A 27,642-nucleotide genomic window follows, 5' to 3' on the forward strand; every position below is an offset into this window, starting at 1 on the left:
TAAACGCATCTCAAGTGCAAATATGGTTCAGCAGCTCAAATCAGCAGGATGGAGGGCATTGTTGTTAGGAAGTATGTCAACCATGGATCACTAAAATAACGATTTTGATCACACTTTATCAATTTAAATATTACGGGGACGTCTATACATTTGGCAGCCAAACATGAAATATTTTCACGCCTATAATAAAATCCAGGCTTCCATCATGTCAATGATATAAAATATTAATTATCTAGTAATACCCGTCTAGTAATACCCGAATAGGGCTAGAACATGGCAAAGAATAGGTGTATCAACACAGTACCAGCATCATCCCATGTGATCCGTCAAGTATTCTAGTTCCTACACATTACCTTCTATATTCAAACAAAATAGGCATTTTATAGGCTAAATTGATGACTAAATGGGCATGCTCATGTCAGTCCTCTAGAACGCATATGTAAGTCTTCCTAGTAGGACTGTAATGAGGTGGCTGTCCGCATCAGTTTCAGCGTGCTTTCGAGTCGAGCAAGAGTCGCCTCTTTCAACTTTAACCACAGGAGTCGACTACTTTCGACTCCAACAATAGGAGTCGCCATAGTCTATGGCATATAGAAAATAAAAGGCCAATAGTGTGCAACTGCAGCCCGCAATTTGGGGCGTTCCTGTGTTTGGGCATTCCCGCATGTGCCCACCTCGATTATCCCATTGGTTCCTCTCAAGCGGTGTTGCACATTTGCTGTTTTCTCGCGAATTGGGCTACTTTGAAGACGATGTCGCTCGTGAAAATGTATTGGTTACGTTTTTGGGGCTATTAGTAAGTTGCACTGCGGCCGCCATGGCATTTCTCTTAACAAATATATATTTATATATATTCACTGTGACCTGTTGCTCACTGTCTGGCAGAGGCAGGTTGTTGCTGAGGGAGTGAGTGTTGGGGAGGGACGGATGGGTGTGTGTTGAGAGAGCACTACAGCTATTGGCTGAGTCATGTGAGCGAGAGAAGAGGAAGCAGCGCACGTCCTGAGAACTTTTTACCAAGTTGTATATAGGCTATTTAGATTGTCGTTTGTATACTGTTTTTTCTGCAATAAATACAAATAAATACATTTAGATGGTCGTTATGGAGACACCTATTTCCAATCCATTTTCGTAAAACATATGAATACACTAGGGTTGCATTCCAAACACATTATTTTACCCCCTCAACGGGTTAATATGAGCCACAATTCAATGTAAACTGTAGTCACATGTCAAACTCTGGTGGCCGCGAAGTGTCAAATTCAACAAACAAGGCTGTATTTTCGGCATGTTAGAAAAAAGTATGAAGCTAGCTTGCAAAAAAAAAATATATATATACACATATACATTGATTTTAGAGTTGGCAAATTGGCTTAGTCTCGTAGTGAGGAGATTCATAAATATATTTTTTGCAATTCTGAAATGTATTGGAATAAATGACCAAACTGTAGAACTAGCTAGCCAGCTATGGGCAACTGTAGCTAGCTACCTGACAGGAGTGCTAGCTAAATACTTTAGCTTACTAGGAAATTTGAGCAAATCCTGGCAACCCTGCCCTGGTGCATGACATCTTCATGCTTGTGTGACACTTTTGAATGGGTCACAAGGTTTTTATCTGATTGAAAGTTTTTTTTTTCTCTCAAAGTTGCCGAGGATGTCAAGTGTCCTACTTATATCAGTACACTTGTAACAACCTTGTAACAAACTTGTAAAAAGGCGTTACGAAACTTATATTCGATATATACTAAATGAGCCACACAGCAAATACGCCAAAATAAGCATGCAAAACTCCTCACTTGGTGAGTGGAAAAAACACCACCTGCTGCAGAAGACAGATTTTTGACCCAGTTATCCCTCTCGCTTAGCCTCTTCTTCTCTGGTTTATTTGAGTGAGTGTTTGTATATTCACGTTTCTTTGTTACTGTTAACATGGTTCAAACAACCACATTTAAACCTTTAACCCTTAATAAGCATTGCTTGTTATTTCTATATTTTACCATTTTCCCTATTTATGTGCCTCGGGGACCTCTCGAGTGGCGCAATGGTCTATGGCACTGCATCGCATTTGCTAGCTGTGCCACTAGAGATCCTGGTTAGAGTCGGCCGTGACAGGGAGACCCATGGGACGACACACAATTGGTAAAGCATAATCCAGGTTAGGGGAGGGTTGGCCCGGCAGGGATGTCCTTGTTCCATTGCGCTCTAGCGACTCCTGTGGCAGGCTGGGCGGATGCACGCTGATACGGTCGCCAGGTGTAGGGTGTTTCCTCTGACAGATTGGTGTGGCTGGCTTCCGGGTTAAGTGGGTATTGTGTCAAGAAAGCAGTGTAGCTTGGTTGGGTCGTCTTTCGGAGGACGCATGGCTCTCGATCTTCGCCTCTCCCGAGTCCATATGGGAGTTTCAGAGATGAGACAAGACTGTAACTACCAATTGGATACCATGACATTGGGGAGAAAAAAGGGTAAAAGTACAAATAAATGTCCCTCGAACCCAGGGGCGCAACTTTGACTGGGAATGGGGGGCATGATCTCCCCCCCCCCCCACATTCTAAAATGTAATTTGTGTCCCGCCCAGTTTTATAATCACACTGTGATACAAAGGTAGCATCAATATGCTTTAAGACCATGCGGACGCCTCAGTGCTGTTGGGTGGGCTGTTTGGCAATTTCAGTCGACTGGATTTAGGACCACAATGACACCACAGAGCAGGCGGACAGGCTGTGTGAAGGCAAAGCTATTATCATAGGACCCGCGTGGTGCTGTGTGTTGCGCTTTTTCTCCAGGTTGTAAAAGAAAGAAGAGCAGAAACTGGCTACTATTTATTTGACGGATGTAGCTGGAAAGGAAACAGCTATTTGACTTAACAGAAAAAAAGTATTTATTCCCAGTGCTAAGCTAGTAGTGTAACTGACATGTAACGTTAGCTAATATTTAATCCCCCTCTCGAATTGTGTTCTGTCCGAAGAGAATGAACTAGCTAGCTAGTAGCTACCACAGCCAGTTCAGCTCTAGCCTCTAGCTATCTGTCAAGTAGCAGCATCAGACAGCTGTTGTGTGTATGGAATGTTTTGTAGCATTTTTGTCCCATTTCACAGAAGTAAATTAACTTGACTAGTTTTGGCAAGTTGATGTACCATTAGAGCTAGCCAAAAGTTGGCTAATATTAGCTAACAAGCTAGCTCACTAACTTTAGCTATTATTTTTGATGAATGGATACAGATATGTTTGAATGCCCAGTCATGTTCATATAATCTCAGACATAAATTACTGTAGTTTAAGACCATCCACAGGACATACTATATGCCAGTGAAACTGAATATCATGCACTCAGAAATGTAATTCCTCTGCTGGAGGTGTAAAACACAAAAGGGGACATATTTGCATATGGTATGATCTTGCTTGTGAAGGCTGGCTGGATTCTGCCAAAGAGTATGTTCTTTTGTCTCAGCATTGTCAGATACAGATTCTTCCTTCTCCCTGTTTTTGTTTGCTTGGAAATGTTGATACTGGAGACTTATCAGAGGAAACTGTATAACCTAGCATTTATAGTGGCTAAGAAATGTGTTGCTATTAATTGGAAGGTTGGTTATCCTCCCACAATGCTACAATGGATGGCAGAAATGTCAAATTATGCATCACTATATTTGATTTATTATAAGATTAAGGGTATAATGTGCAACCATCACAAGGTCTGGGTGCCTTATATGGAATACTGTATTACAAAAGGGGTCTGTATTGAAAACATTCAATTTCTTTTAGTTGAGCAGTCGCGAATAGATCATTTTTTTCATGGCACACGAGACACCTTTCAGATTTCTGCCTGTCTCAGTGGACTAATCCGTTGAGGAGGCCCGGGTATGTAATGGTCCATGTGGCTCAGATGCACAAGGCACATCCCTCTCTAGAATGCACTCTCTCCCGCCATTTCATGGGTATTCATTGTTTCATAACTTTAATTGTTTGTATTGTTTGCTGTGTCTATCAATTCCCCATGAATATATCACCAGTAGCAGCCTACATTTACCATTAATTCCCATAATTTCTAATCTGCAATGTTTGTTTGATTAATTCCTGTTAATGCATTGAATACATTATTATTACCGTCATTTACTGTTCTCCTTGTCAGAGTGGATATGTGTTTTGCAGAACTCACAACCTATGCTACACTTGTGAGAAACACGTTTTTGTTTATTTCATTCCATTTACGAGTTTTGTCAATTTATTAATGATCTTTTGTTTGAAACACTCCTAGTAAATGTTATATAAGGACGTGCACCTGATTACGTATATAGAAGTAGGACTGAGCACAAATGTAGGGCTTTAAATGTGCCAATTTGAGGAGGAACCGTCAGCATAATTTAAGATAAAGAAATGTACCTTGAGGTTCCTGTAGGATCCTTTAGGATAATATAAGGTTAAAAAAGGATCTTAAGGTTAATTTAAGAACCTATACTTTGCCACTCGTTTATTTTTTATAACTTTTATAGACTTTAAAAGGTGCTTTAAAGAACCCTTTTCAAAACAGGGATTCATTTTGGAACTATCAGTGCGCTCATGAATAAAGGGCTTGTGAGTATAATTCAGAGAACATTGGTCAAAGGTCCCTGGATGGGAGACCAGATGCTGCTGGAAGTGGTGTTGGAGGGCCAGTAGGAGGCACTCTGCCTTTGGTCTAAAAGATATCCCAATGCCCCAGGATATCCCAATGCCCCACTGCCCTGTGTAGGGTGCCGTCTTTCGGATGGGATGTTAAACGGGTGTCCTGACTCTCTGCGGTCATTAATGATCCCATGGCACTTATCGTAAGAGTAGGGGAGTTAACCCCGGTGTCCTGGCTAAATTCCCAATCTGGCCATCAAACCATCACGGTCACCTAATAATCCCCAGTTTACAATTTGCTCATTCATCCCCCTCCACTCGCCTGTAACTATTCCCCAGGTCGTTGCTGCAAATGAGAATGTGTTCTCAGTCAATTTACCTGGTAAAATAATGGATAAATAAATTAGTCATTATTTTAGGCAAAATTTGAATTATTTAATTATTTAGCTTACTTTGTATATTATTATTATCTCATGTAAGTCGCTCTGGATAAGAGTGTCTGCTAAATGACTTAAATGTAATGTAATGTCATGTGCTTTTCTTCATGATAAGGGAATACAATATAATGTTGTTGGGTCTGTAAACATGTTTGCCAGTGACAGTCTCTTTTGATGCAAACGTAAAGTTGTAGAGTGTTGTTGTAAAGTGTTGGTCCCGTGTTTCATGAGCTGAAATAAAAATCACAAGATTTTTCCATTTGCTCAAAAAGCTTATTTTTCTTTGTTTTCATCTGTGTTAGTGACCATTTCTCCTTTTCCAAGATAATCCATCCACCTGACAGGTGTGGCATATCAAGAAGCTGATTAAACAGTATGATCATTACACAGGTGCACCTTGTGCTGGGGACAATAAAAGGACACAGATGTCTCAAGTTTTGAGGGAGCATGCATTTGGCATGCTGACTGCAGGAATGTCCACCAGAGCTGTTGCCAGATAATTTAATGTTAATTTCATTACCATATGCTGCCTCCAACGTCATTTGAAAGAATTTGTCAGTACATCCATCCAGTCTCACAACCACAAACCATGTGTAACCATGCCAGCCCAGGACCTCCACGCTTCTTCACCTGCAGGATCATCTGAAGGGGGTGGGGGAGGGTTCTGAGTATTGCTTTCTGTAATAAAGCCCTTTTGTGGGGAAAACTCATTCTGATTGGCTGGGCCTGGCTCACCAGTGGGAGGGCCTGACTGCCAAGTGGCCCACCCATGGCTGCACCCCTGCCTAGTCATGTGAAATCCTTAGATTGATGCCTAATTAATTAATTAAAATTCCTTATAGGAATTGTAACTCAGTAAAATCTTTGAAATTGTTGCATGTTGTGTTTATATTTTTGTACCATTTGCAGGCTGTGGAAGAAAATCCAAACAATGCATCGGTGTATGGCATCAAAAAAGCCTGTTTACTTCTCTCAGCTGAATCATGTGCCATCTCCAATTACCTATCTGTTTCCACCAGATGTTATGTATGCCACCAGACTGCAGGTAGCCTAGTGGTTAGAGTGTTGGACTAGTGACCGAAAAGTTGCCAGATCGAATCCCTGACCTGACAAGGTAAAACTCTGTCTTTCTGCCCCTGAGCAAGGCAGTTAACCCACTGCTCCTAGGCTGTCATTGAAAATACATTTTTGTTCTTAACTGACTTGCCTAATTAAATGAAGGTAAAATAAAATGACCTTTATGAGGGCATCATACCCACAGTGCTCAGAATAGTGCTGCAACAGCTGGTTCAAGAGAGACAAATTACTTTGGCCCGATCAACTATGAGATTGAGAACTTGTCTTATGGCAAACAAGATGTGTCTTCTAAACCTGTCCCACTATCCGAGAGAACCCTAAGGAAGAAGGGCCATTATCCGGAAGTGCATCAGAAAAATTTACAATGATTGGTAGTCAAATACAAAACGTCTGTGCTTAGGATCTCTGCCTCCTGCTTCGAGAGATATCCAACATAATCTTGGCCCAAGTTTTAAGAAGATCCTGGATCCCATATACGGCAGAAAAAATCCCTGAATTTCAAGCTCTCTTACAGGAGCTTGTTTCCAGGGAAGACCATCCCAAAGATGCACTACCTCGTCCACTACCCTAGCCTGCTACTTGCCTATGGACCTTTGATCCACAATGCGATTTGAAGCGAAACACCAATATTTCAAGAGGCTCTCAGCAGGGAAACTTAAAAAATATAACGAAGACCCAGCCTAAAAGACATCAGCTCGGACCATGCTGGGAGCAAACCAACAACTGCCTCGGCAACAAAACAACACACTGTAAGGACACAAGAGACGTCTCACTGCATGCTCTTCCAAACTGACCATGCAGTATTAAGTGCCAGATTCGGAGAAGCCATCAGAGCAAAATATGTCACCAAGACAAAGTCCATTGCAGTGAACAACGTGTAGTACAATGTAGGAGACTATCTGGCCATTGACACTGTCTATTCAGAAGAGATTCCTGTGTTCATGGAAGTCTGTGGAATTTACAGTTTCCTTGGTGCTTGGTGCTTGTGTGGTAAAGTACTACTACCAGCCAGTTGCTAAAAATCCTACAATGTAATTTTCTGGATTTTTTTTTCTCATTTTGTCTGTCATAGTTGAAGTGTACCTATGATGAAAATTACAGGCCTCTCTCATCTTTTTAAGTGGGATAACTTGCACAATTGGTGGCTGACTAAATACTTTTTTGTCCCACTGTAAATATATGGATGAGCAATGGCCATGCGGCATAGGCAAGATGCAGTAGATGGTATAGAATAGTATATGGATATGAGATGAGTAATGTCGGAAATGTAAACATTATTAAAGTGGCGTTATTTAAAGTGATTAGTGATACCTTTATTAAATCAATTTCTTAAAGTGGCCAGAGATTTGAGTGTGTATGTTGGCAGCAGCCTCTCTATGTTAGTGATGGCTGTTTAACAGTCTGATGGCCTGTCACGCCTGCTCCCGCTCTTCCCCCCCTGGGGTTCGAGGGCGCCAGGCTGCCCTGCATTACGTACTCCTGCCACCATCATTTACGCACACCTGCCTTCCTTAGTCACACGCTTCCGCGATTTTGGACTAACCTGGACTCACTCAATCACCTGTTTATTACCTCCCCTATATTTGCCAGTTCTCCGCTCTGTTCCCCGCTGCTGCATTGTTTGTCATATGTCCATGTTACCCGTGTGCTGACGCTGTTCCTGTCTTGTTCTATGTCTGTTCCCGAATAAATGTCTGACTCCCCGTACCTGCTTCTCCTGTCCGACGTCGGTCCTTACAGAGTGCAGCAGCCATCACATGAAGCATTCGGGAGTACTGGCATTCCGGTTGGTGGTGACGTCGGTCTTGGGTCGCCACCAATAGAACCGGGGCTGCCTAGCCAGACCGTCGCGCTTCCACGCCCTAGCTGGCTCAAGAGGTTTCCTTGGCTCGGAAGGTGCCCATCCCACGTTGGGCCTCAGCCGGATCGTCAGGTCTTGTTCTCCCAGCCGGACCCTTGAGTTTTATTGGTGACGTCGGGCTTGGATACTGCTGCCAATGGAACCGGGGGTGCCTAAGCCAGCTTGTCGGGATTCCACGTCCTAGCTAGCTAGAGAGGTTTCCTTGCCTCGGTTGGCTCAGCAGGTTTCCATCCCACATCATGCTCCGCCGGATGATCGGGCTTTCACGCTGCAGCGGGATCGACAGGCATTCATGCTTCAGCCAGCACACCAGGCTCCCACGCCCCTGCCGGTTCGTGGGGAGTTTACCCCTAGCCGCCTTTCCCAGTGCCCATGTCACAATCATCTTCTTTGTTTTGTTGAAGTTGAGTGAGAGGTTATTTTCCTGACACCAAACTCCAAGGGCCCTCATCTCCTCCCTGTAGGCCGTCTCGTCATTGTTGGTAATCAAGCCTACCACTGTAGTGTTGTCTGTATACTTGATTATTGAGTTGGAGGCATGCATGGCCACGCAGTCATGGGTGAACGGGGAGTATAGGAGAGGTCCGAGAACGCACCCTTGTGGGACCCCAGTGTTGAGGGTCAGTGGAGATGTTTCCTACCTTCACCACCTGGGAGCGGTCTGTCAGAATGTCCAGGAACCAGTTACATAGGGCGGGGTGGAGGGTATTATGGTGTTAAATGCTGAGCTGTAGTCAATGAACAGCATTCTCACATAGGTATTCCTCTTGTCCAGATGGGATAGAGTAGTGTGCAGTGTAATTGCGTCATCACACTGCAAAATTGGAAAATTGGAGTGGGTCTAGGGCAGGGGTGTCAAACTCATTTCGCATCGTGGGCCACATACGGCCTAGGGAGATGTCAAGTGGGCCGGACCATTAAAATTATACCATACTCTGCTATAAATAACCAAAATATCATGTCTTTCCTTTGTTTTGGTGTAAAGATGCACAAGAACATTAGGAAAATATTGAAATTTAATGAACTATCCTTTTACAAAACATTTCATGAAACACCTCATATTTCCTTAGACAAATGTGCAATTTACTTTTATCATTCACAAATATGCATTGCAACTGATCCCACTGATTGTACAAAGGCACAAAACTTTAATTGGTACTGAAAAATATAGTAATGCACTTTAAGATTAAATGAGACTTTTAAAGAAAGGAATTTTTAAACCACTTACACATACGCATATAAAATCTAAATGTAATCCTGCGTACACCTTACAAACTAAGGAGAGTGATTTTAAATGTGTAATGAAGAAAGTGTTCGCCTGTCCTGTAAATCTGTAAACTTCATACATGAAACATACATACACATACAATACATACTGAAAATTTATGGAGCTGTTAATTTGGGGTACCCTGGTAGTAGATACTGATAAAATCTGATAAAATCTGTCCAGACCTACAGAGGCAAATTTGCCCTTCAAATCTGCATCACACTGCAAATCAATTATCTCTAGCTGAATTTCGACCGCAGATCAGAAGCTTTAACTGTGAAAGGTGAGCAAAAACTGAAAATTCTGTCTCAAGTTCACCAAATACCTGAAAACGTTTCTCAAACTCCCGCAGTAGTGCTGCAATTTTGTCTTTGTACCGTTTCATGTCCGCATCAGGTCTGGTCACACACACATCTCTCAGACAGGGGAAATGAGCAGGGTTGCCATTTGCCAGTTGCATCTCCCACAAAGTCAGCTTCAACTTAAATGCATGTATGTTGTCAGAAAACTGTGTGACAACTTTTTGCGGCCTTGCAACATTTTGTTCAGATTGTTCAAGTGTTCAGTAATATCAACCAAGAATGCAAGGTCCCGTAGCCATTCCTGAGATTGTATTCCAACACCGGTTTTCCTTTTTCTCCATGAACTGTCCGATTTCCTCTCGTAGATCAAAGAAATGCCTCAGCACAGCGCCTCGGCTTAACCATCTCACTTCAGTGTGGTATGGCAGGCTGTGGGTAATGTTGCTGTCGCTGAGAAGTTTGTCAAACTGACGATGGTTCAGACCTCTGACCGGATGAAATTTACAGTGCGAACAACCACCTCCATGACGTGGTCCATTTTCAGCGACTTGCAACACAATGCCTCCTGGTGCAAAATACAGTGAAATGTCCAGAAACGATCTCCTCCATTAAGGGCTTGTACTTTGTCTTTGAAGCGACACCTGCTTTCTTTCCGACCATGGATGGCGCGCCGTCTGTAGCCAGGCTGACAGCGCGGGACCAGTCCACTCCAACTCTGTCCAATGCAGCAACGACAGAGCCGAAAATGTCCTCGGCTGTTGTGGTGTCCATCATTGGCACCAACTCAAGAAACTCTTCAGTAACAGTCAATGTCTCATCAACTCCTCGAATAAATATGGCCAGTTGGGCCACGTCTGTGATGTCAGTGCTCTCGTCAATTGCCACGGAAAATGCAATAAATGACTTGACTCTCTGTTTCAATTGACTGTCTAAATCTGCCGATAGTTCCGAAATCCTCTCTGCTATAGTATTCCTCGTCAGGCTAATATTGGCAAAAGCTTGTCGCTTCTCGGGACATACAAGTTCAGCCGCCTTCATCATGCATCGTTTAACAAAGTCACCGTCGGAATACGGCTTCGATGCTAATGCTATTTCGCTAGCAATTAGGTAGCTGGCTTTTACCGCTGCTTCACTGACTTCTCGGCTCTGGATGAAAGTTGACTGCTGTTTCCTGTTAATCTTATCTCTTCTCAGCTGTCCTTGCAAGCCGTCATATTTTTTTCGCTGTGATGAGTCTCGTAGTGGCGTCGAATATTATATTCCTTCAATACCGAAACTTGTTGCAAACACACCAAGCACAACGGTTTTCCGTGCATCTCTGTAAATAAATAGGACGTGGTCCATTTTTCTTTGAAAATTCTACACTCCTTATCTACTTTTCTCCGTTTGGATAACGACATTTTGGCTAATGAGGGTGTAGCGGAGAGGTAGAGACCAAGGTATTAACAACGTCGTAACAAGCAGCAGATGGCGCATTGATAATCTGCTGTTTTCAGTCTGTCTCAGTGATGCGGCTTGTCTTCTACTCTGATGGAAAGAGTGCGCCCCTTAGCGGATAATCCATGAATTGCAGCGAATTAAAAATATTAATTCCATGTCTTTTATGCATTTTTTCCACTTTCAAATTATCCTGCGGGCCTGATCGAACCTCCTTCGGTTCCGCCCGCGGGCCTATGTTTGACACCCTGGTCTAGGGTATCAGGTAGAGTGGACGTGATATGATCCTTGACTAGTCTCACAAAGCACTTCATGATGACAGAAGTGAGTGCTAAGGGGCGATAGTCATTTAGTTCAGTTACCTTAGGTTTCTTGGGAACAGGAACAATGGTGGCCATCTAGAAACATGTGGGGACAGCAGACTGGGATAGGGATTGATTGAATATGTCCGTAAACACACCAGCCAGCTGGTCTGCGCATGCTTTGAGGAAGCGGCTAGGGATGCCATCTGGGCCGGCAGCCTTGCGAGGGTTAACATGTTTAAATGTTTTACTCACGTTGGTCACAGAGAAGGAGAGCCCACAGGCACTGGTAGCGGGCCGTGTCTGTGGCACTGTATTGTCCTCAAAGCGAGCTAAGAAGTTGTTTAATTTGTCTGGGAGTAAGACGTTGATGTCCGCGACGGGGTTGTTTTTCATTTTGTAATCCATGATCGACTGCCACATATGTCTCGTGTTTGAGCCGTTGAATTACGACTCTACTTTGTTTCTATACTGACGCTTCGCTTGTTTGATTGCCTTGCGGAGGGAATAACTACATTGTTTGTATTTGGTCATGTTTCCAGTCACCTTGCCATGATTAAAAACATTGGTTCGTGCTTTAAGTTTTGCGCAAATGCTGCCATCAATCCATGGTTTCTGGTTACGGAAGGTTTTAATAGTCACATTGGGTACAACATCTCCGATGCACTTGCTAATAAACTCGCTCATCGAGTCAGCGTATACGTACGTCAATGTTATTATCTGAGGCTACCCGGAACATATCCCAGTCCATGTGATCGAAGCAATCTTGAAGCGTGGAATCCGACTGGTCAGACCAGCGTTGGATAGAGATTGGCTAGTAATATGCTCTGAAGCTGTGGATGGTGTGCTCGACTTCTAAGTCTGACCAGTAGGCCGCTCCGTCTGCCTCTCCTGCGGCGACCGCGTTGTTTTGGGTCGGCCTCTGGGATTAGATCCCATGTCCAGGGTGGAGGTCCGAACCAAGGATCCGCTTCGGGAAAGTTGTATTCCTGGTCGTAATGTTGGTAAGTTGACGTCACTTTTATATCCAATAGTTCTTCCCGGCTGCATGTAATAACACTTGATATTTCTGGGCTAACAATGTAAGAAATAATACATTTTAAAAAACAAATTATTGCATAGTTTCCTAAGGACCTGAAGCGAGGCGACCATCTCTGTCGGCGCCATCTTATAAAGTACAAAACACTTTTGTTTTCACATTTTCATATTCTTTTCCTATTCTGATATGCACTGACCAGAACACTGACATGTTCTTTTTCTTTTGTATATTTTTCTCCAATAGAACACTAAATTGATGGAGAGACTGATGTCATTGGACCAAATGTAACAAAATGTGAAAAAAGGGAGACAGCCTTATTTTGCTGTCAATGAATGGCACAGTTCCAGTATTATTATATGTTTATTTATTTATAAACGGTTAGGTTCACAAAGTAGAAGATAACATCCCAGCCCTCTGTCTGGTCAATGACTATCTGTCAGACTGTCAAGCCCTTCCAACAAGTTTGACATTTTTTAAATGCACACACAATGTACACATTGTAAGAATGTGGAAAGTGATGCCTTTGAGCGATTCGGAGCCTAATGATGCAGTGAACCACAGAACAACAGTCAAACAAACTATGCTCCATAAAACATTCTATGATCTGTCACGATTTGCTTTGCACACGTTTGCAGACAACATTTGCTTGGTAAATCCAAATACTATGTCTCTAAAGATTCACATAGCTCTCACTATTCACACAAGTGAAGCATACCGGAACAACAAGACAGAAGGCATTATAATAATAATAATCAAATGTCATTTGAAGAGCGCATTTCCCACGATTAATAATAATTATGCATGGCTAGGGACCTGGATAGGACTTACTGGCCTGGTAGCTAAAGCTAATTCTGCTAGAGCAGAGGGGTTGGAGATTATTAGGCTATGTACACTATATAACCACAACAAGTACTAGGTGTTTTCCCTGGTCAGGTGACATGGTCAGGAAAAAGTCCTGGCCATGGGCATAACAATAACACATAGAAGCAGAAGATATTTCCTCCCTGGTCACAGGGGCAGTAGCTGGGCCAAGGGTTCAGTTATGATGATCCCGAGCACCGTGCCCCGTCTGAGCCCGGAGGCCTTGTCTAACACCTTCAGTTGGAGCCGCAAGCCACCCAGGCTGTCCAGGCTCAGCTCAGTGAAGAAAAAGTCCTCATTGAACACTGGGCTCCTGCAGTTCCTGATTGTGGCGCTGTCCTGTCTCTGGAGCTTCCCCGGGCTTAAGCTCAGGCTGAGGCAGCAGTGGAGGGCTCTGGGGTCCCCTTCATCCCTCAGACCCTCCACGGACACCACCCTCACTCGCACTACCATGGACAGAAGAGAGGGCGACAATGTGTGCTCGGCCGAGAGGCGGACTCTGCCGCGGCCCTTCGGCAGTGGGAGGACATGTTCTCTCTGCATCCGCTCCTGGCAGTGGAGCACGTCCAACGGGAACAGGACAGGGGGCGCCAGGGAGTTGACAACGAAGGGAGGACTGAAGCAGGGCTCGATAAGGGAGGTGGAGGGAATGGGTGAGATCGCCCCCCTCCGTCCTCTGGGGTTAACCACAGAGCATGAGGGGGCTCCTTCCAGTCCCAAAGTGTCACTGAAGGCAGAGGCAGACTGCAAACCTGGGTGACCCTCGGTTAACCCGATGATAGAGAGTGAGAGGCCAGAGCAAGAGCGGCTGAACAGGGGAGAGCCCAGAGGGGAGGAGTCATTTGAGGAGGGCGTATCGCTTTCTGTGCTGCCTGACTCCGACAGGCTCTTACAGGAGAGCCCTAGTTCAAGCCCCAATTGGATGGGGGGTGCTTTACACTGGTTTCGCTCTATCGCCACCCTTGTGGTGGGCCTGGGTAGGGTCCTGTCCAGTGTGTAGCCAGTGCTCTTGGAGTGAAACAACGACTCTTTCCTCCGTGTGTTTGGACTCTCATACATCCCTGCCAAACCGTAGCCCTCTGCGGAGAATGGCAGTGGCTTCTTACCCCTCCAGGCCACCCCACTGACTTTTGTCAACTTCATTTCCTCAATCTGTTTAACTTGCGGAGTCACAGAGAAATCAACAGCACCACAGTCTCGACTGGTGAGCCTCTGACCCACAGTGCGGGGTTCAGCTGCCGCTAGGCTCCTGCACAGCCGAGGGGGCAAGCAGAACTCCGGGATTTTGTCCGGAGTCAGAATGTTACTGTGCAACTTGTTGGAGAGACTAACCTTGGCTGAGAGATCCTCCTCACTCTTTCCCACGTAGCGTCCAAGCTCTAGGGGAATGTTCTCCATGCTCTCTCGGATCTTTCCCAGGAACCACATTCTGCTGGCTAGCAGGGGTTCACTCTTGACCAAGCTGTCCTGGTTAGTTATCCCTGTTAAAACAAAATGGGTATCGGAATACTATTCTCATGAACATTCTCAAATCTAAAGTCATGATGTAGTGTATCGACTCAAGCTAAAATCATGTATAGCACGGTATGTGTAGTGTAGCCTATCTATAATAACACACGTTTCATTACAAGAATACACTTCTGACATCAAGAGAGTTTACAGTACCATGAATGTTTTCTCACCTGTGTAGTCCAAAGATTTGTAAATTACTGGTATACACTTTTTCAACAAACAACTGATCTACACCTGGAAGAAACAGCCACAACTGAAGCCAACAGTTCCCTTCCTGGAAGTTAGTGGCCACACAGTGCTAACTGTTTTTTAATTGAATGAGGTTTTGGGTAGGAATCCGTTAGAAGCATTCTTGGAGGGAGTGTTCCGTGCTGTGTTCCATGAATGGGAGTGTGTGTATGAGTGATAGAGAGGCAGAGGAGAGGTGTTTTTAAAGGCTAATGTCACTCTCTGCGTCACTAGTCTGCTGCACCCGCAGCCAAGAAACGATTTGCACACACACATAGACACACACACACAGTTGTATTGACAGTATTCAAGCAATCAAGAAAAAAACTGAAAAGACCTCCAAAAGGTCAAATAGACTTCTGTGGTGATGATAAAGGGGGGACTGCAGGATGTGACCATAGCTACAGGATTGATTTGACCAAGGCAATGGAATGTGGAATGTGTGCCATATTACATAGTTTCAAACCTCTCTAAAAGTAGCATCACTGTCACTGTACTCTTCTCTCTAACTGACGTCTACATCAAAGACCTTCAAAGACAGCAGCTAACCTGGCCTACACACACACCACCTCAAAGACTGACCTTAACACTCAGTACACCCCGTACCTCCCTCCGACTTCTGCCGCCCCTCTGCTGACCCTCTGCCCCCACTGTAGCCTCTGTAGATACTGTCCTGTAGAGGGAGAAAGGCAGCCCTGGCCCATTGTAATATCAGGCCGTTCAAATCGTGACACCTAGTGATATATAGGCTAGTAGCTCTCATGTCCTCTGTGTCAGGCAGGCTTGATACTGTGGCTGCATATGAATAGTCTTAGTGGGCTTGTCTCCTTGTACACTGTGGCTGCATATGAATAGTCCTAGTGGGCTTGTCTCCTTGTATACTGCAGCTGCATATGAATAGTCCTAGTGGGCTTGGCTCCTTGTATACTGCAGCTGCATATGAATAGTCCTATTGGGCTTGTCTCCTTAAATACTGCGGCTGCATATGAATTGTCCTAGTGGGCTTGGCTCCTTGTATACTGCAGCTGCATATGAATAGTCCTAGTGGGCTTGTCTCCTTAAATACTGCGGCTGCATATGAATAGTCCTAGTGGGCTTGGCTCCTTGTATACTGCGGCTGCATATGAATAGTCCTAGTGGGCTTGTCTCCTTAAATACTGCGGCTGCATATGAATAGTCCTAGTGGGCTTGGCTCCTTGTATACTGCGGCTACATATGAATAGTCCTAGTGGGCTTGGCTCCTTGTATACTGCAGCTGCATATGAATAGTCCTAGTGGGCTTGGCTCCTTGTATACTGCAGCTGCATATGAATAGTCCTAGTGGGCTTGGCTCCTTGTATACTGTGGCTGCATATGAATAGTCCTAGTGGGCTTGTCTCTTTGTATACTGCAGCTGCATATGAATAGTCTTAGTGGGCTTGTCTCCTTGTACACTGTGGCTGCATATGAATAGTCCTAGTGGGCTTGTCTCTTTGTATACTGCAGCTGCATATGAATAGTCTTAGTGGGCTTGTCTCCTTGTACACTGTGGCTGCATATGAATAGTCCTAGTGGGCTTGTCTCTTTGTATACTGCAGCTGCATATGAATAGTCTTAGTGGGCTTGTCTCCTTGTACACTGTGGCTGCATATGAATAGTCCTAGTGGGCTTGGCTCCTTGTATACTGCAGCTGCATATGAATAGTCCTAGTGGGCTTGTCTCCTTGTATACTGTGGCTGCATATGAATAGTCTTAGTGGGCTTGGCTCCTTGTATACTGTGGCTGCATATGAATAGTCCTAGTGGGCTTGTCTCTTTGTATACTGCAGCTGCATATGAATAGTCTTAGTGGGCTTGTCTCCTTGTACACTGTGGCTGTATATGAATAGTCTTAGTGGGCTTGTCTCCTTAAATACTGTGGCTGCATATGAATAGTCCTAGTGGGCTTGTCTCTTTGTATACTGCAGCTGCATATGAATAGTCTTAGTGGGCTTGTCTCCTTGTACACTGTGGCTGCATATGAATAGTCCTAGTGGGCTTGTCTCCTTAAATACTGTGGCTGCATATGAATAGTCTTAGTGGGCTTGTCTCTTTGTATACTGCAGCTGCATATGAATAGTCTTAGTGGGCTTGTCTCCTTGTACACTGTGGCTGCATATGAATAGTCCTAGTGGGCTTGTCTCCTTGTACACTGTGGCTGCATATGAATAGTCCTAGTGGGCTTGTCTCCTTGTACACTGTGGCTGCATATGAATAGTCTTAGTGGGCTTGTCTCTTTGTATACTGCAGCTGCATATGAATAGTCTTAGTGGGCTTGTCTCCTTGTACACTGTGGCTGCATATGAATAGTCTTAGTGGGCTTGTCTCCGTGTACACTGTGGCTGCATATGAATAGTCCTAGTGGGCTTGACTCTTTGTATACTGCAGCTGCATATGAATAGTCTTAGTGGGCTTGTCTCCTTGTACACTGTGGCTGCATATGAATAGTCCTAGTGGGCTTGTCTCCTTGTACACTGTGGCTGCATAAGAATAGTCCTAGTGGGCTTGTCTCTTTGTATACTGCAGCTGCATATGAATAGTCTTAGTGGGCTTGTCTCCTTGTATACTGTGGCTGCATATGAATAGTCTTAGTGGGCTTGTCTCCTTGTATACTGTGGCTGCATATGAATAGTCCTAGTGGGCTTGTCTCTTTGTATACTGCAGCTGCATATGAATAGTCTTAGTGGGCTTGTCTCCTTGTACACTGTGGCTGCATATGAATAGTCCTAGTGGGCTTGGCTCCTTGTACACTGTGGCTGCATATGAATAGTCTTAGTGGGCTTGTCTCCTTGTACACTGCAGCTGCATATGAATAGTCTTAGTGGGCTTGGCTCCTTGTACACTGTGGCTGCATATGAATAGTCTTAGTGGGCTTGTCTCCTTAAATACTGCGGCTGCATATGAATAGTCCTAATGGGCTTGTCTCCTTGTACACTGTGGCTGCATATGAATAGTCTTAGTGGGCTTGTCTCCTTGTACACTGTGGCTGCATATGAATAGTCCTAGTGGGCTTGTCTCTTTGTATACTGCAGCTGCATATGAATAGTCTTAGTGGGCTTGTCTCCTTGTACACTGTGGCTGCATATGAATAGTCCTAGTGGGCTTGTCTCCTTGTACACTGTGGCTGCATATGAATAGTCCTAGTGGGCTTGTCTCTTTGTATACTGCAGCTGCATATGAATAGTCTTAGTGGGCTTGTCTCCTTGTATACTGCAGCTGCATATGAATAGTCTTAGTGGGCTTGTCTCTTTGTATACTGCAGCTGCATATGAATAGTCCTAGTGGGCTTGTCTCCTTGTACACTGTGGCTGCATATGAATAGTCCTAGTGGGCTTGTCTCTTTGTATACTGCAGCTGCATATGAATAGTCTTAGTGGGCTTGTCTCCTTGTATACTGCAGCTGCATATGAATAGTCTTAGTGGGCTTGTCTCCTTAAATACTGCAGCTGCATATGAATAGTCTTAGTGGGCTTGTCTCCTTGTATACTGCAGCTGCATATGAATAGTCTTAGTGGGCTTGGCTCCTTAAATACTGCAGCTGCATATTAATAGTCTTAGTGGGCTTGTCTCCTTGTATACTGCAGCTGCATATGAATAGTCTTAGTGGGCTTGGCTCCTTGTACACTGTGGCTGCATATGAATAGTCTTAGTGGGCTTGTCTCCTTAAATACTGTGGCTGCATATGAATAGTCCTAGTGGGCTTGTCTCCTTGTACACTGTGGCTGCATATGAATAGTCTTAGTGGGCTTGTCTCCTTGTATACTGTGGCTGCATATGAATAGTCTTAGTGGGCTTGTCTCCTTGTATACTGCAGCTGCATATGAATAGTCTTAGTGGGCTTGTCTCCTTAAATACTGCAGCTGCATATGAATAGTCTTAGTGGGCTTGTCTCCTTGTATACTGCAGCTGCATATGAATAGTCTTAGTGGGCTTGGCTCCTTGTACACTGTGGCTGCATATGAATAGTCTTAGTGGGCTTGTCTCCTTAAATACTGCGGCTGCATATGAATAGTCCTAGTGGGCTTGTCTCCTTGTACACTGTGGCTGCATATGAATAGTCTTAGTGGGCTTGTCTCCTTGTATACTGTGGCTGCATATGAATAGTCCTAGTGGGCTTGTCTCTTTGTATACTGCAGCTGCATATGAATAGTCTTAGTGGGCTTGTCTCCTTGTACACTGTGGCTGCATATGAATAGTCCTAGTGGGCTTGTCTCCTTGTACACTGTGGCTGCATATGAATAGTCCTAGTGGGCTTGTCTCTTTGTATACTGCAGCTGCATATGAATAGTCTTAGTGGGCTTGTCTCCTTGTACACTGTGGCTGCATATGAATAGTCCTAGTGGGCTTGTCTCTTTGTATACTGCAGCTGCATATGAATAGTCTTAGTGGGCTTGTCTCCTTGTACACTGCAGCTGCATATGAATAGTCCTAGTGGGCTTGTCTCTTTGTATACTGCAGCTGCATATGAATAGTCCTAGTGGGCTTGTCTCTTTGTATACTGCAGCTGCATATGAATAGTCTTAGTGGGCTTGTCTCCTTAAATACTGCGGCTGCATATGAATAGTCTTAGTGGGCTTGTCTCCTTAAATACTGCGGCTGCATATGAATAGTCTTAGTGGGCTTGTCTCCTTGTACACTGTGGCTGCATATGAATAGTCTTAGTGGGCTTGTCTCCTTAAATACTGCGGCTGCATATGAATAGTCCTAGTGGGCTTGTCTTCTTGTTTCTTCCTTTCATCTTCACATGAAATGATGGGACGACTGAAACAGAGTATGTCATGGGATAGGATCTAAAGAGGTTAGATGGATATATTAAAATGGATTGATCAAGATGTATCTACTTCCCCAGAGTCAGATGACCTCGTGGATACCATTTTTATGTCTGTGTTCAGTTTGAAGGAAGCGGCCAACTAGTGTTAGCACAAATGGTAACTAGCGTTAGCGCAATATAGACTTCCAGTCATTGCACTAGCTCTAGTCAGCATTGGCTCGTGAAGCTACCTATCTATAACTTCCTTCATACTGGACCCAGAGTACTGGACCCAGACATAAAAATGGTATCCAGTTCATCTGACTCTGGGGAAGTAGATAAAGGGTTTCATTGCCAAAATCCCAAACTATCCCTTTAGGCAATATGGCATGTTGCTTATAGCCTTCCTTTCCAGTCTTTTAAGATATAGTGGGATCCCACTGTCTAATTAGGAGTGTTTGAGCACACAGAATAAACCAGAGAATAAATATGTGGTGCAAATGTAGGTTTTATTTACAGTGCCGCCTAATGACAGCAGTACAAAAGTGATAGCCCTCTGGTAGGTAGGGTTTTAGAGGTTGCTTTGGGATTGGAACTACAGCTCAGCGTTCAACTCCATAGTGCCCTCAAAGCTCATTATGAAGCTAAGACCCTGGGACTAAACACCACCCTCTGCAACTGGATCCTGGACTTCCTGATGGGCCGCCCCCAGGTGGTAAGGGTAGGTAACAACATATCTGCCACGCTGAAACTCAACACGGAGACCCCTCAGGGGTGCATGCTCAGTCCCCTCCTGTACTCCCTGTTCACTCATGACTGCATGGCCAGGCACGACTCCAACACCATGATTAAGTTTGCCGATGACACAACAGTGATAGGCCTGATCATTGACAACGATGAGACAGCCTGTAGGGAGGAGGTCAGAGACCTGGCCATGTGGTGCCAGGACAACAACCTCTCCCTCAATGTGATCAAGACAAAGGAGATTATTGTGGACTACAGGAAAAGGAGGCCCGAGCACGCCCCCATTCTCATCGACGGGGCTGTAGTGGAGCAGATTAAGAGTTTCAAGTTCCTTGGTGTCCACATCACCAACAAACTAACATGGTCCAAGCACACCAAGACAGTCGTGATGAGGGCAAAACAAAACCTATTCCCCTTCAAGAGACTGAACAGATTTGGCATGGGTCCTCACATCCTCAAAAGGTTATACAGCTGCACCATTGAGAGCATCCTCACTGGTTGTATCACTGCATGGTATGGTAACTGCCCGGCGTCCGACCACAAGGCACTACAGAGGGTAGTACGTCACTGGGGCCAAGCTTCCTGCCATCCAGGACCTCCATACCAGGCGGTGTCAGAGGAAGGCCTTAAATATTGTCAAAGACTCCAGCCACCCTAGTCATAGACTGTTCTCTCTGCTACCACACGACAAGCGGTACCGGAGCGCCAAGTCTAGGTCCAAGAGGCTTCTAAACACCTTCTACTCTTTTTCTTTTGCAAAGGTAGCAACAGCCAAAATAGTCAGTATGCTGGCAGAGCTTAAATGCTCCAAAGCCACAGGCCTGTATAATATTCCTGTAAGGTTTCTTATAGATTCTGCTGACAAATTGGCCCTTGTATTACGCATATTGTTAATCTCTCTCTTGAACAAGGTACCTTTCCCAGGGACATGAAACAAGCAAAAAAATTATACCTCTGTATAAGTAGGGGATAAAGTCTGACCCTGGGAATTATAATCCTGTATTTATCCTCTGTGTAATATCAAAGATCCTGGAGAGAATTGTACATGAGCAAATGTATGAATATGTTAACAAACAGGGTCTAATGTATGATTTTCAGTCGGGTTTTAGAAAAACATACTCCACTGATTCATGTCGACTTCACTTGACTGACTTCATCAGGAAAGAGATTGATGAGGTAAATCTGTGTGGAATGGTACTGCTTGACCTACAGAAGGCCTTTGATATAGTTAACCACTGTCTCCTAATCTCCAAACTGGGGGCACTGGGGTTAAGCAGTATCCCTCTAGGCTGGGTAAAGTCCTATATATCAGGAAGTGAGAAAGTAGTAGAGGTTAATGGTTCACTGCCTCGGGCAAAACCAACGAGTTGTGGCGTTCCGCAGGGGAGCGTGCTTGGGCCTCTGCTGTTTTTATTTTACATTAACGATATGAAAGATGCTTGTTCTTACCGTCTTTTTCTTTATGCGGATGACCCTACACTTCTGGTGTCTCACAAAAGTTAAACTTTGTTGGAGAGCATACTTAGCACAAAGCTTACTAACATTAGCAAATGGGTTGGAGATAATAAGCTATCTCTGCACTTAAGGAAAACTGAAGCAATTATTTTTGGATCCAGACCTAAATTGAGTAGGTCCTCTGAAATCAGTGTGGAATTAGGGGGCGAGATACTGACTACTAAAACCTCTGTTAGCTACTTGGGATGTATCCTTGATGGAAGCTTGGGAGGTGTGAGCATGGCCAATAAAGTGGAAGGGGAAGTTAATGCCAGGACTAAGTTTCTGGCTAGAAAGTCCAAGCTGTTTGAAAAGGACTCCATGAAAGTGCAACCTACTGCCCTCATTCAATGCCATTTTGACTATGCTAGTACTTCCTGGTTTGGGGGCTTATCTAAACTTATGAAGGGGAAGCTCCAGATAGCCCAGAAGAAGCTGATCAGGGTAGTATTGAAAGTGAGTCCATGTACTCACATAGGCAGGAGCTGCTTTCAGGAACTCAATTGGCTGCCTGTTGAGGCTAGGGTGTCCCAGATTAGACTAGGTTTGGTTTACAGGAGTATTTATGGTCCTGCGCCCAGATATCTAAGTGATTACTTTTCTCGTGTTAGGGATGCACACAATCACAGCACCAGATCAGGTGTTGCTGATGTGTGCTTATACAGGTTCAGGAGTAATACTGGGAAAGGTACTTTCTTGTATACTGGAGCCTCAGAATGGAATGTGTTGCCTCTGCCCATAAAAACAATATCCTCTCTGGGCAGCTTTAAAAAATAAAGTAAACTATGTTTATTGTCTTCTGTGACCTTATGACTATGATGTAACTGGCATGATGAGATAGATGTTCTTCTTCTATGTTTCTGTTTTATTATTTCACTGCCATACTGTGTTCCATCTTGTCACAAGAGGACCACTATGGAAATAAGTCCCAGACTTTATTGTGTGTTATCCTCAATGATTTTATTAATGTGCATGTATGGCTTTTTCAAGTTTTATGTGTGCTTGTTTTTTTAAATGGTCTACTTAATAAACAAAGGGAAACTAAGCCATAAGACTCCTGAACATCTAATCAAATGGCTACCCAGACTATTTGCATTGCCCCCCGCCCCCTTTTACACTGCTGCTACCCTGTTAATTATCTAATAATAATAATATATGCCATTTAGCAGACGCTTTTATCCAAAGCTACTTACAGTCATGTGTGCATACATTCTACGTATGGGTGGTCCCGGGAATCGAACCCACTACCCTGGCGTTACAAGCGCCATGCTCTACCAACTGAGCTACAGAAGGACCATCTATGTATAGTCACTTTAATAACTCTACCTACATCTACATATTACCTCAATTACCTTGACTAACCGGTGCCCCCGCACATTGACTCTGTACATCATAGTCATAAGGTCACAGTATTGTATATAGCCTCGCTATTGTTATTTTACTCCTGCTCTTTAATTATTTGTGACTTTTATTTATTTTCTTCTTTTTCTTTTTTTCTTAAAACATGTATTGTTGGTTAAGGGCTTGTATGTAAGCATTTCACTGTAAGGCCTACACCTGTTCTATATTTGGGATGGCAGGTAGAGCCCAGTGGTTAGAACATTAAGAGAGTAAGGTTGCTGGATCAAATCCCTGTGCTGACAAGGTAAAAATCTGTTGTTCTGCCCTTGAACAAGGCAGTTAACTCACTGTTCCCTGGTATGTTGTCATTGTGAGTAAGAATTTGTTCTTAACTGACTTGTCTAGTTAAATAAAGGTTCATTTAAAAAAATGCAGCATTTGATTTGAAAGGTTTTGTCCATGAAAACATGAATCCTAATGGCCACTAGAGGGTGCGAGCAGACTGAATTTAACCTTGAATGCCAATATGGCTAGATCCAGGGTGATTTTACTAAGATTTTTCTTCCAACATGTTTGTATAGGGCTTTATTTGGGGGTTTTGAACATTTATTTTTTCAATGGATAAATATCAAAGAAGAAATCCACAGTGTCTCGTATCTTAAGTATCTTTCAATGGATGGTTTTTGATTCTTTCCATGGGTCTATTATAGCACGGCAACAATTTGTCATGTTTATTATGTTGTAAAATTAACAGTCAGACAATAAATAACAAAGTGACACAATTACAGAGTTTAAAACACACACACACACACACACACACACACACACACACACATATATATATATATAACTAGGCAAGTCAGTTAAGAACACATTCTTATTTACAATAACGGCCTACACCGGCCAAACCCAGACAACACTGGGCCAATTGTGCACCAGCCTATAGGATTCCAAATCACAGCCAGTTGTGATACAGCCTGGAATCGAACCAGGGTGTCTGTTGTGACGCTTCTAGCATTGAGATGCAGTGCCTTAGACCGCTGCTTCACTCGCGAGCTCGGAGAGAGAACATGCCTTGACACACACGCACACACACACACGCACGCACGCACCCGCATGCACACACACTACGCGCCAGGGTCTTTGTCTGTGCGATTAGTTCCCCTTCTTTGCCTAATTAAAGACAACATTAATTAAGTGATTGGGAGGAACAACATGCCCGTGTCCCCTCGCGCTCCGAGTGAGATGATGAATATGCAGAGGGAGTCGGGGCCCCCACGATCTCAGGGGTCAGGTGACTTTTTGTGGGAGTTAAGATATATTTTATTGTGCCAATAAAAACCCAAGTGCTTCCTCTAATGGAGAGATAAATGATCAGTGAGTCAGTGGAGGACCTTTCCTTTCACCACTGCCACAGCCTCAATTAACACTAAGGAGAGAGAGAGAGAGAGAGAGAGAGAGAGAGAGAGAGAGAGAGAGAGAGAGAGAGAGAGAGAGAGAGAGAGAGAGAGAGAGAGAGAGAGAGAGAGAGAGAGAGAGAGAGAGAGAGAGAGAACAGTGTGTAGTAGCTAGAACCTGGGTCCATATTCATAAAGCTTCTAACAGTAGGAGGGTTGATCTAATACCAGGTCCCCGCTGTCAATTGATTATATTCTTGAAGACAAAACTGATCCAAGAACAGCACTCCTACTCCGAGACACTTTATGATTACGGGCCCTGTGTTATAGGAAGTGTACTCATAGTGTAATGTGAAAGCAAGCACCCCAATGTCTATGTCAATGTCAAACTGTTGGTTGCAGAAGACAGATTGTCCTCCTTGTGATTAAGAAATCTACACCTACCTGTAATGTGAGTACCTGTATCTTCTAACATACATTCACTCATACTTTACATACGAACATACACACGCACGCACACACACACACACACACACACACACACACACACACACACACACACACACACCCTCAGGGCTCATGTGATTGATGTGAGCTTCGGAATTATATCTGCTCAAGTTATGCCATACTTATCCATTGTGGTTTATCTAAGAGTTCAAACCCAGGTCTCACAGCCCTTTACTGCCCTACAGTACTAACACATGGAGATTCTTCCTTCTTTCTCTTTCCCTTTGTGCGTCTCTCTCCCATACCCATAACTACACACAGAGACATGTTCCTATGCACATCACACATTCATATTCTACAGGCACACATAACATACTATATAAACAGAGGTATCATGCCCATAGGGGGCACAGGAGCACGTTTCCCCTTTAGATTTGTCCTGTTAATATACAGTGCCATCCGTAATTTTTGGGACAGTAAAGTATTTTATCTTCTTTTGAAATTAACCAATGACTATGATGTTAAAGTATAGACTGTCAGCTTTAATTTGAGGGTATTTTCATTCATATCAGGTGAACCGTTCAGACATTACAACACTTTTTGTACATAGTCCCCCTGCTTTAGGGGAGGAAAGGGACAAATTAATTGGGACAAATTCACTTATATATGTATTAAAGTAGTCAAAAATGAAGAATTTGGTCCCATATTCATAGCATTTTGGAATCACTGTTATTGTAAATACGTATACGTATCGAATATGTTTCTCAACACTTCTAAACATACAGCAAATGCATCCAACAAATGTGTTGAGTCACAAGCTTGATGTAGTCATTGTAGTCATTGTGTGCTATGAATGTGGGACCAAATACTTAACTTTTTAGTACTTTAATACACATATAAGCAGGGATGGAAAAAGTACCCAATTTTCATACTCAGTAAATCTAAAAGTCACCCAGTAAAATACAATTTGAGTAAACTCTAAAAGTATTTGTTTTTAAATATGCTTAAGTATCAAAAGTAAATGTAATTGCTAAAATATACTTAAGGATCAAAAGTAAACGTTTAAATCATTTCAAAATCCTTATATAAAGCAAACCAGCAGGAATCATTTACTTGATTTTTTTCTTCTTCCGGATAGCCAGAGGCACGCGCCAACACTCAGACATCATTTACAAATGACTGCGGCATGTGGAAAGTCACTGAGCTCTTAAGTAAGGCCATTTTACTTCCAATGTTTGTCTATGAAGATTGCATGGCTGTGTGCTCAATTTTATACTCCTGTCAGCAAAGGTGTGGCTGAAATTGCCGAATCCACTAATTTGAAGGGGTGTCCACAAGGAGGGAGCAATTTTACAAAGGGTCACGGCTAGCACGGAAGCCTGAGAGGCAGCACACCCAAAAAATTGGGGCGGGGGCACACGGGGAGATTGGCGGAGTCAGGGTTTAGACCTGAGCCAACTCCCCGTGCCATGTCTCCAGTGCGCAGTCACAGCCCGGTGCACTATATTCTAGCTCCTCGCATTGTCCGTGCTACAGTGGGCATCCAGCCAGGACGGATGGTGCCGGCTCAGCGCTCCTGGCCTCCAGTGCGTCTCTTCGGCCCAGGATATCCTGCGCCGGCTCTGCGCACTGTGTCACCGGTGCGTCTGCACAGCCCAGTGTGTCCTGTGCAAGCGCCCCGCATTCTCCGGGCGAAAGTAACCATCCAGCCAGGATGGGTTGTGCCAGCTCTGCGCTTGAGATCTCCAGTGCGCCTCCACGGCCCAGTGTATCCGGTGCCTGCTCCACGCACCAGGCTTCCAGTGCATTTCCCCAGTCCGGTGAGACCTGTTCCAGTTCCAAATACCAGGCCTCCAATATGTCTCCCCAGCCTGGTAAACCCTGTGGCAGCTCCACGCACCAGGCTTCCAGTACGTCTCCTCAGTCTAGTGAGACCTGTTCCGGCTCCACATGAGAAGCCTCCAGTGATGATCCATGGTCCGAAGCCTGTAGTGATGATTCAGGGCCCGGAGCCTCCAGTGATGATCCATGGCATGAAGCCTCCAGTGATGATCCATGGCCCGGAGCCTGTAATGATGATCCATGTCACAAAGCCTCCAGTGATGATCCATGGCCCAGAGCCTGTAGTGATGATCCATGCCACGAAGCCTCCAGTGATGATCCATGGCCTGGAGCCTGTAGTGATGATCCATGGCACGAAGCCTCCAGTGATTATCCATGGAACCAAGCCTCCAGTGATAATCCATGGCACGAAGCCTCCAGTGAAGATCCATGGCACGAAGCCTTAAGTGATGATCCATGGTTCCGGAGCCTCCAGTGATGATCCATGGCACGGAGCCTGTAGTGACGATCCATGGCAAGGAGCCTGCAGAGACGGTCCCCAGTCCGGAGCCTCCAGCGTCGGTCCCCAGTCCCGAGCCTCCAGAGACGGTCCCCAGTTCGGAGCCTCCTAACATTGGTTAGGCCAAGGTGTGACTAGGGTGGGCAATCGAATTTCTTTATTTCTATGTTGGTGTGGTTCCCAATCAGA

At 44.4% G+C, this 27,642-nt stretch overlaps 1 protein-coding gene across 1 annotated transcript; it reads right to left on the reverse strand.

The window, feature by feature from the left end:
- Positions 1-13,329: 13,329 nt before the first annotated feature.
- On the reverse strand, positions 13,330-14,610 carry LOC118394034 (C2 calcium-dependent domain-containing protein 4C). The gene has a single exon (XM_035787304.1). The coding sequence runs from the start codon at positions 14,608-14,610 to the stop codon at positions 13,330-13,332; it is 1,281 nt and encodes a 426-aa protein (XP_035643197.1).
- Positions 14,611-27,642: the final 13,032 nt, after the last annotated feature.

Source organism: Oncorhynchus keta, chromosome 14 (genome assembly GCF_023373465.1).
Source record: "Oncorhynchus keta strain PuntledgeMale-10-30-2019 chromosome 14, Oket_V2, whole genome shotgun sequence".
Classification (NCBI taxonomy): Eukaryota; Metazoa; Chordata; class Actinopteri; order Salmoniformes; family Salmonidae; genus Oncorhynchus; species Oncorhynchus keta.

Coding starts and splice junctions, on each gene's coding strand:
- LOC118394034 (XM_035787304.1), bottom strand. CDS start 14,610: ATGTGGTTCCTGGGAAAGATCCGAGAGAGCATGGAGAACATTCCCCTA.